The sequence below is a fragment of the Orycteropus afer genome, unplaced genomic scaffold (assembly GCF_000298275.1).
Source record: "Orycteropus afer afer isolate SDZICR_OR568_19922 unplaced genomic scaffold, OryAfe1.0 scaffold00040, whole genome shotgun sequence".
NCBI lineage: Eukaryota > Metazoa > Chordata > Mammalia > Tubulidentata > Orycteropodidae > Orycteropus > Orycteropus afer.
Genome location: NW_006921627.1, coordinates 463,639 through 474,190, shown reverse-complemented (window position 1 = coordinate 474,190; position 10,552 = coordinate 463,639). Strand labels below are relative to the sequence as shown.

Below are 10,552 nucleotides of genomic sequence, written 5' to 3'. Positions count from 1 at the left end.
GCTTTTCTTTGTGGGAAGTTTTTTTATTACCTGTTCAATATCTTCCCTTGCTATGGGTCTCTTCAACCTTCTATCTCTGAGTGGGATAGTTTAGGTAGGTCTTGTGATTCTAGAAACTTGTCCATCTCTTCTAGGTTCTCAAATCTATTGGTGTACAGTTTTTCATAATATTCTGTCAGTATCTGTTTTATTTCAGTTGGTTCTGTTGTTATGACACCATTTTCATTGACAATTTTTGTGATTTGGATCTTCTCTTTCGTTTCTTTTGTTAGGTCTGCCAAATGGTTTATCAATTTTATTAATCTTTTCAAAGAACCACCTCTTTGTTTTGTTGATTTTCTGAATTTTTTTTTTTTTTTGGTTTTCTGTTTCATTTATTTCTGCTCTGATCTTTATTATTTCCTGGCTTTCTAGATACTGTAGGATTCTTTTGTTGTTCTATTTCTAGTTGTTGGAGTTGATGAGTTAGAGTCTTGATTTTGTGTCTTTCCTCTTTTTGGATGTATGCATTTATTGCTATAAACTCTTTTCTGAGTACTGCTTTTGCTGTGTCCCATAGGTTTTGGTATGATGCATCTTCATTCTCATTAGTTTCTAAGAATTTTTTTTATTTCAGTTTTTATCTATTCTGTAGCCCAGTTGTTTTTGATCAGTGAGTTGTTCAGCTTCCATATGTTTGATGCTTTTTTCTTGCTCTTCCTATTATTAATCTCTAGTTTTATAGAATTGTGGTCTAAAAAGATGCTTTGCAGTTTTTCAATGCTTTTGAATTTATTGAGGCTTGTTTTATATCTTAACATATGGTCTATTCTGGAGAAGGATCCATGTGCACTGGAAAAGAATGTGAATTGTGCTTTTGTTGGGTGAAATGCTCTGTATATGTCTATGAGTTTGAGTTGGTTGATTATACTGTTGAGTTCTTTTGTATCCTTGTTGAGTTTTTTTCCAGTTGACCTGTCCCTCCTTGAAAGTGGTGTGTTAAAATCTCCTATTACTATTGTAGAGTTGTCTATTATCCTTTTAATTCAGTTAATATTTGCTTCATGTATTTTGGAGCTCTTTCATTGGGTGCATAAATATTTATTATTGTAACGTCTTCTTTGTCAATTGACCCTTTCAGCATCATGTAATATCCCTCTTTTTCTCTTATGATGTTTTTCACTTTAATGTCTATTTTATCAGAAATCAGTATTGCTAGTCCTGCTTTTTTTTGGTTTCCATTGACTTGGTATATTCTTTTCCATCCCTTAACGTTTAATTTGTTTTTATCCTTGTGGATAAGGTGGGTCTCTTATAGGCAGCATATTGATGGGTCTTCTTTTCTGATCCAGTCTGCCACTCTCTTTTTCTTGATAGGTGCATTTAGTCCATTCACATTGAGGGTAATTAGTGATAGGTATGAATTGATTGCTGTCATTCTATTTTATTTATTTATTTTTTTTGTCATGTTGTTGGTGTTTCTTTGGTCCATATACTTTTCTGTGCTGAGTTTAGTTTGTTGGCTAATGCTTTCTCCCTTTTCTTCTTTATAGTTGGTTTTGTGCTTATTAAACCCATATGTTTTCCTTCCTTCTGGATTTTCTTAGAAGAATTGTTACTTTTCTCTGTGGTTACCTTGGAGTATATTCTTATCTCTACATTTTTAGAACAGTGCGTACTACGAAGACATCGTCTTGTTTTCTTCTCCATTTGAAAGTCTGAACCTAGAAGTTTTACTCCCTCTGATAGGTTGTTGCTGTTGTGTGCTGATTGAGTTCCTTGGTTTTTAAGGTACAATGTTTTATGGTCTTATTTTCAGTATGTATTTCTGTAGTGTTGATGCCACGAATCCTGGTTTTGTTGATCTCTGTTGTAGGTTCTCTATTGGAAGGACTTCCTTAAGCATTTCTCGTAGGTTGGTCTGGTTTTCACAAAATCCCTTAATTTCTGTTTGTCTGAGAATGCCTTGATTTTGCCCTCATGTTTTATGGATAATTTGGCTGGGTATGGGATTCTTGGTTGGAAGTTTCCTTCAGTGTTTTGTATATGCCATCCCATTGCCTTCTTGCCTGCATGGTTTCTGCTGAGTAATCAGAGCTCAGCCTAACTGTTTGATTATTATAAGTAATATTTCTTTTCTCCCAGGCAGCTCTCAAAATTTTTTCTTTGTCTTTGGTTTAGGAAAGTTTGATTATAATATGCTTTGGTGTTTTTCTCTTTGGATCTATCTTGTGTGGGGTTCTATGAGCTTCTTGGACAAATATCTTTTCTTCCTTCATGATATGTGGGAAGTTTTCTGTTATCAGGTCTTCCACAATTTTCTCAGTGGTCTTTTTAGCCTCTTCTTGTTCTGGAATTCCAGTGAGTCTTATATTGTTTCTTCTCATGTCATTGCATATAATTCTTAGGTTCTTTTCATTTATCTTAAATCTTTGTTCTGATTTTTCTTCGTACAGGCTAGCGTCCAGGGATTTGTCTTGTAGTTGGGATATGTGTTCTTCAACCATTTCTAACCTACTCTTTTGTGATTCTACTGTGTTGTGTAATTCTGTCATTTTCGTACTCATCTTCTGCATTTCAGTACTCATCTTCTGCATTTCTAATTGTTGTTTTTATGAGTTCTGATTGTGCATTAATCTTATTAGTCTGTTCCTGAAAGATTTTCTTGAGTTCCTCCGGGGAACTGTCTGTGTTCTCCTTGTTTCTGTCTGGGGTTTCCTTAGGCTCTTGCATACCTCTATAAACATACCTTCTAAATTCCTTCTCAGATAATTCTGTTGCCTCCTCCTCCTCCATGTATAATGAGACCTTTGTTTGTGGTTTTGCTTCTAATGCCTTGTCTTGTTTTTTTTTTTTTGTTTGTTTGATTTGAGGTTGCCTGTTGTTTCTGAGACATTTTGAGGTTGTCTTTAACTGCTGGTTATGTGTTGATTTGTTTTGTCTTGGTTTTATGGTTTAATATTTTGAAAAGGTGAAGCTGGTGTATTTTATTTTATTATTAATTCAGGTATGCTGGGTCGCTTTGCAGTTTTCTTTGTGATGATGGAATCACTGTGTGGAATGTGGATATGGGTTTTTGTTTGTCGTAAAGAGAGTTTTGAGTTTGAACCAGGAGGTTTTATGTTGGCTGAATGTGGTTTCTTCTATCGGATGAGTAAAGTTATTGGCGGAGGAGGTGGGAGTGGAAAAAGGAAACCTTGCTGCTGCTAGGGTAAATTTCTCGAGCTTTGAGTAGACTGCTATTGATGATGTCATACTGTTATTTACAGGCTCTCTGCTCAATTTCAGGAAAGACTCCAGTTGTTAGGGTGTTGCTACTTTCCACCAGGCTCAGACATATGCCAAGACCCTGCTCCTGAGACCCCTCGGCACCAAAAATCCGACTCAAGACAACTTCCTGGCTCCGCAATCAGCTGCGGGTTTTTCCTCTCTCTGTCCCAACTGCCCACAATGCCAGCCCAACCCACCCAGACCGCAATCAGCTCAGGAGTTTGTCTGTGAGACTGCCCACCTATAGCACCAAAGATGTGATTGGTTTCAGCTGCACTGGAGTCAGGAGAGTGCCTGCTAGTGATCTGTGGCCCCAATATTAGTGATAAAGTCAAGTGCAGACCTCTCAGTGCCACTAAGCTGACCCAAGCCTATTCAGTGACCTGCTGAGGGGGGAGTGAGCCCACCATCCTAGAGGACCAATGTGCTTTCTGCTTGGGTTTTAGTGGTGCTGGGTGTACCCGTTTGCACCTAGCCAACCCAAGTTACCAATAAAATCAGGTGCTGAAGGTAGATGCTTGGGATAATTGCTAGTATGTTGGTGTGGTCACTGGTATGCTGATATGAAGGGCCTTTTGCCTTGACCCAGGGAGGTCTCACCTGCTGGTTGCTCCCCTAGGGAAGTCTCTAATGGCCTTTCTCAGCTGTCTGTCCATGTTCCACAGGGTAGATCTTCTTTAGTTTCTTTCCCTGTACCTTTCCTCTAATTCTGCTCCTCTGAATTTGGTGCACTCTGACTCAGTGAGCTGTTCAGAGCACCAAAATCCCTAAATCAAGCTGCTGTACCTAGTTTTTTCAAGCACTAAGATGCTAGAGGGAAACAGCATGGTGATTACTGACAAGACTCCATTTTGAATCCTAAAGATACTCTTTAAACATCACCAAATATGCTGAGAAATCGATTTTCTGGATTTGGAGGCTTAGGGCCATAATCTCATTGGACAACTCAATAATTGGCATAATATATCCATAAAGTGTTCTGCATCTCAGTGTAGGGAGTAGTGTCTGGGTTTTAAAAGTTTGTGACTGTCTATCTAAGATACGTCTATCAGTTTCTACTTCTCTGGAAAAAAAGAGAAAGAAGGAAACCAAAGACTCAGAGAAAGAAACTAGTCAACACAACTAATAGTCTACATGAACCATGGCCTCATCTACCTGTGACCAGAAGAACTAGATGGTTTCTAGCTACCACTACCTACCATTCTGTCTGGGTCACCCTAGAGTGATTCAGAATTCAAGTTCTTAAAAAGTCCAAACTTATCCACCAACTTGGCCTTATAGACATCTATAGAGCACTTCACCCAACAGCAACACTATATACATTCTTCTCCAGTGCACATGGAACTTTTTCTATGATAGACCATATGTTAGGCCATAAAGCAAGCCTTTAATAAATTTAAAAACATTGAAATACTGCAAACTATCTTCTCAGATCATAATGCTATCAAATTAGAAATCAACAATAGGAAGATCAACAGGAAAAATGGAAACTGAACAACACCCTCCTTGAGAAAGACTGGGTAAGAGAAGAAATTAAAATTGAAATTCAAAAATTCCTTGAATAATGAGAATGAAAACACAACATACCAAAATCTTTGGGACACAGCAAAAGCAGTGATCAGAAGCCAATTTATAGCAATAAGTGCACACATCAAAAAAGAAGAAAGAGCCAAAAAGTCCAAACTTAGTAGACCAATTGAGAGTAGAGAATTCCCTGAGACTACTGCCCTGAGATACTCTTTAAACCTTAAACTGAAATTATCCCTTGAGGTCACCCTTTAGCTTAATAACAGATTGGCTTGTTATGTACAGAATACCACGTGTGAATAATGAGCTCCTTTAAAAAAATTATCTATAAGAGGACAAATGGTCAAAAACTTTGCTCCCCTGATGCCCACAGCCCTTCTCACTACCTGCATGTTTTCTTTGATCCTCTTCTCATTATAACTCTTGACCAGGACCACAACCCCACGCTGTAGCTGATAACGAAGGGCAATCAGGGCTGGGGTTCGCTTGTGCTTTTTGGCCAGGGCACTAAGAACTGGATCATCCAAGAGAACAGGGATGCTCTGGTCTACCCTGGAAAGAAATGAAGAAATGGTCAACACATGAAGCTGAGTTTTCAATTTCTCATGAGGTTTCTAAAACAGACTAAGGTGGTCTCCTCTAGACCAGGGATCCTCCAATTGTGCTCCTTTGACTAGCAGCATCTGGAAACTTGTTGTTAGAAATGCAAAGTCTAGGGCTTCATCCAGATGGATTGAATTAGAGGTGATGTGAGTACAGCATTTGGTTTTAAAAAGGTTTCTAGGTCATCTTGATGGTCTCTTAATTTTAAGAACAATGGTTCCATACCCTTGGATTTCCTCTCTTCCTTTTTCAGAGGCTGTTTTTCTTCTCAGGGCAAAGCTCCAGAGAAAGGGACATGAAAGTGGAAAGAGAAATGGCAAAACTTGGATAATCTTTATTTTAAAGTTTTTAAGTTATTGCTGAAAATTGAGTGGGCCACAAATAAGAAATATTCAGTGTCATCCTTAATTACCCAAACCAAACCCACTGCCATCAAGTCAATTCTGACTCATAAAGACCCGTTAGGATAGAGTAGAACTGCCTCATAGGGTTTCCAAGGCTGTAAATCTTTATGGAAGCAGACTACCTTACCTTTTTCCTGCAAAGTGTCTGCTGGGTTGGAAACAATTATCATTTATTTTACAGCCAAAAGCTTTAACCACTGCTCCATCAGAGCTCCTCAGCCTTGATTACAATGTATAATATTTGTACAGAAGTTTACAGAACATTTTCAAATGGTAATTTCTTTCCGTCCTCATGGACCTGGGAGTTAGATTTTTTCCTGATTTTAGTCAAGAGATAACTGAGGTTTATGGATGATGAATTGAAACGTGTTAATTAGTTAAAAAGTGTCAAAATCATAAATTGAGCTTATGTCTTTTGTGTCAGTTTCTTGTGTATATATTTTAATGCAGATATTGACATTCTATAACCAGATACAGGAGCTCTGGTGGCATAATGCCTAAAGCATTTTGACTGCTAACCAGAAGGCTGACAGTTCACCCATCAGCCACTCCTTGGAAGGAAGTTTGGGCAATCCACTTACATAGTGATATCACCCTGGAAACCCAAGGAACGGTCACTATGAGTCGGATCTGACTCCATAGCATTGGTTGCATTTTGCATTCTATTATGACCAGATACATAATATAAAAGTGTAGAGCTGGGTAATGGCATTGTGATGAAGTATTTCTGAAGTTTCTCTCCCCCATTTATCCAGCAATTTGAACATTATCACCAGGAAATAGGATATGGTATGATTAAAAAATATTTCTTTCATAATGGGGTTTTAGATAAACTCCTGTCCTCATTACCAGTCTTTATCTTGGTTGGATCCCAGAGCACTGTAGGCAACCAGAACAATATCTTTAGACTTGCAGAAATCCAGCAGCTTGCTCTGGTTGAGATAAGGGTGACATTCCACCTGTAGAATGCCAGGACAGAAATGGGTCAGACTACATGAAAACATGATATTAAAATGTAAGGAAAAGGATAAAAGTCAAAGCAGTGGAACAAGTATTTCTTAAAATTGTATTTGAGCTAGAAATGCCAGTGTGAATTAATAATTGAAAAAATAATTTTTCTATCTCTATCCACTGAAAAAGTAACAAACACTGATCTTGTAGAGAAGTACCTCTATTGCCCAGGTCTTGGCTACTAAAAACCATCGCTGGCCACAAGGAGAGAAGGGTCACTCTGGATCTGGGACAGGAAAAGAACCATTTGAGCTTTGGACATCGATTTTGCTAGAAAGCATGAAGCGACTCAAACACTTACGGGTGCATGTGCACAGAATAAAAGAAACAGTTTGGTGGATAGATGTGGGTAGATTTGAGGACCAAAAGAAATAATGACTAAAATAATTTCTAACACATTGAATAAATAAGAATCTCTAAGTTCCTATGGGAGCTCTGGTAGCATAGTGCCTAAGGCACTTGACTGCTAACCAGAAGGCTGGCGGTTCAAACCCACTAGCCACTCCTTGGAAGGAAAGTAGGGCAATCTACTTTCATAGTGATATTGCTTCGGAAATTCAAGGAGGGGTTGCTATGAGTCGGGTCCGATTTGACAGCCTGTAACAACAACAACAAATCTGTATGGATGAGAGGTGGAGAGGAAGAGAAAGAACAAAACATTTCTCCTTATTGAAGGTGATGATTATAGTAATTGCTTTCTCTAAATAATTGTAGTTAAAAGGTACAAATTACTTATTTATTCTGACTTATAAGAAATAATTGTATTTTATCCTGAGTTAATAGGGAATATTCTTGTTTTGCAGAAAATGCCAGATAAGAATAGTAGAAAGAATGAAAAACAAAATCATTATTTGCAAATCCCATCAAAATAACGGATTTAGGCAAAAATCATCAAGGGATACTAAACTATCAGGCATAAATTTGTTGGGGAATATGATTTTCTTTGATACCAAATTATCAACCAACATAGTATGTATCAGCTAATTATAAAAAGGAAAACATGTAATTATAAAGAAGAGATCTGGCTATCACTAGGTTAACCAAATGCTGAATTTCACTGCACTAATAGAACAATCTGCCAATATGTGCTTTCTGCTGGGGAGCAATTTGGAGGACACAGTAACCTTACAAAATTTTCTTGCCCAAAGTGTTTAACCTGAATCTAAGAAAGCCTTCAGATCTAACTTCCAATTTATAGAATGGTGACTAGAGAAATAACTTTACTTGTATCACGAAACAATACCCTGATCAATCTAGAATATTTGGTAATAACCTGTTTGGATATTTTGGGATACAAAAGAGTTGAGAGACTGTTGCAGATTAAAAGAGCTTGAGAAATACAACTAAAAGTATTACATGAGCCACAACTGGATAGTGGTTAAAAAAAGATATGCAAAAGATTTTTGGGAAGAAATGGGGAAATTTGAATATGGATTAGACAGTAAATGATATCAGAAAACTATCATTAATTTACTTAGATACAGTAATGAAAACATGAATGTATGAGAGAATATCTTCATGCTTATGAAATGCATCATGAGGAATTATTATAGATTGAATTTTGTCCTCCCAAAATATGTGTTGAAATCCTACAGTCTATACTTGTAAATATGGCCCTATTTGGAAATAGTGTCTTTTGTTTTGTTAATGAGTCTGTCCTCCTATAGGGTGAATCCTAAACCTACACATTACTGAGTTAATAAAAGAGAAGAATAAACAGACACCCAGAAAAAGAAGGCAGATAACAGAAACAGATGCATCTACAAGACTGAGAACACAAAGGTTTACAGGTAATTACCAAAAACTGAAATAGACAAGGAAAGGACTTCACCCTAATGCCATGACCTGAATTTGAACTTGTAGCCTTCTGAACTGTGAGAAAATAAATTTCTATTCTTTAAAGCCACCCACTTGTGGTATTTCTGTCAGCAGCATTAGGTAACTAAGGTGTGTAGAGGGCATAAGACAGATATGTAAGTGGCATACCTACAACTTATTTTGAGAGTGTTTGGCAAAAAGGTATGTTTAAGCTGCTAATTTAATGGTAGAAATCCAGGAGAACAGACAGAATCAGTCCCTAGCTCAGCCTCAACATATAATGGTAAATGTTCCTTAGACTTGATTTCCTCCCTCTTTCTCACCCTCATTAACCTGTATCCTCATCCCTTTAACCTGGAGTACTTTAATAATCTGTTATTGTTCCTGTGTGTGTGCTTCCTTGGTCAACTACCCCTGAAAGCAGAGATAACAAGACCAAGAATTCAGGCATCCAAACCCCACACAAACCCTTAACACCTATCTGATTCTATCAGTGTCTTTTTAGACAGAGGATCTGCTCTGTGGAATCTTCCAGTTCACAAAGATAAGTTGAATAGGAAGGTATGACAGCTGGCATAAGTAGAGAAAAAGAATGTGAAGACCAGAAAGCAGAAGCAGCTGTGCCAGGTGGAGGAGGCTCACCTGGTTGCAGACAGGCTTGTACTTGAGCCCTGGCTTGTTCAGGATCATTTCTATCTGCCTGTGGTTAAAGTTGGACACCCCAATGGACTTGGCCAATCCTGCATCCTTACACTTCTCCAGAGCCTGGAGAGGAAGAGATCATGAGGAATAATTTGTGTGATTTAGCCATAGAACAAGAATAAAAGAGATAGAGCCATTAAAAGAAACAACTATCCAGAAATGACCATGAAACAGACTGATGTTGATTGTCATGAAGAGCAAAAGTAATATAGAAAAAATTGGATGTAGATGGTGACAACAAAAAATAGAATTAGTGTTTCATAGTTAGGAAAATAGACAATATGGCACACAGAGGAAAAAAGTGGCCTCTGCTCACTGTCCTCAATTTTCTCTTCGGTTTTTCGGTGTCATATTTCAACCTAATGTTGTCAGTCTAACACAACACCCAATGCCATGCTCATGAACTGCTAAGTCAAATGAAGCATAGCCCCTTTGACCTGTCAGTGGCATACGACAGAGTTATTGCTATTTACTTGAGACACTTTGCTTGAGCCTCCTCTTATTTCCTAGACTGCTCCTCTTCCTAGAGTCTCATCATCTCCTTGACCCGTAATACTGAAGGGTCCCAGGGCTCAGTCCTCAGACCTCTTGGTTTCTCTATCTCCTCTCATTCTCAAGTGATCTATTTGCATGCATGATTTTAAATACCATTTACATGCCTAAGTAGAATGGAAAAAATGATGAAATAACAGAGCTGAACAGAAGGTTTCAAAGGGCAGCTTGACAAGATAAAGTATTATAGTGAAATGTGCAAAGACATGGAATTGAAAACCAAAAAGGAAGAACACACTCAGCATTATTCAAGCTGAAAGAATGGAAGAAAAATTCAAGCCTCAATTGCAATATTGAAGGATTCTATGAGCAAAATACTGAACAATTTATGCAAAAAGTATCAAAAGAAGATGGAAGGAGTATTATATTGTGACTATATATTGTGAATATTATATTATGACTGTACCAAAAAAGAGCTGGTCAGTTTTCAACTATTTCAGGAAGTAGCATATGATTAAAAACCAATGGTATTGAAGGAAGAAGTCCAGGCTGCACTGAAGGAATTGGTGAAAAACAAGCCTCTAGGAATTGACAGAGTACCCATTGATATGTTTCAAAAAGGGATGTAGTGCTTGAGGCACTGCAAAAACGACAAGGAGGCCACATGTTCTGACCTCCTCTAACCCTACAAGGGGAAGGCAGGATTACCAGCAGTAACCCAAGGCCTATTACTGCAAGGCCAGACA

The 10,552-nt window shown here is 37.8% G+C and overlaps 1 protein-coding gene across 1 annotated transcript in view; it reads right to left on the bottom strand.

Annotated features, from left to right (window-relative positions):
* The window catches only part of LOC103193864 (aldo-keto reductase family 1 member C23-like protein), a 71,814-nt gene that overhangs the window by 12,909 nt on the left and 48,353 nt on the right, over positions 1-10,552 (bottom strand). The window contains exons 5-7 of the mRNA XM_042780437.1: positions 9,255-9,377; positions 6,633-6,742; positions 5,163-5,328 (exon numbers count right to left, since the gene is read on the bottom strand). Of these exons, the coding sequence (XP_042636371.1) occupies positions 5,163-5,328; positions 6,633-6,742; positions 9,255-9,377 (399 nt within the window). The remainder of the gene's footprint in view (positions 1-5,162; positions 5,329-6,632; positions 6,743-9,254; positions 9,378-10,552) is intronic.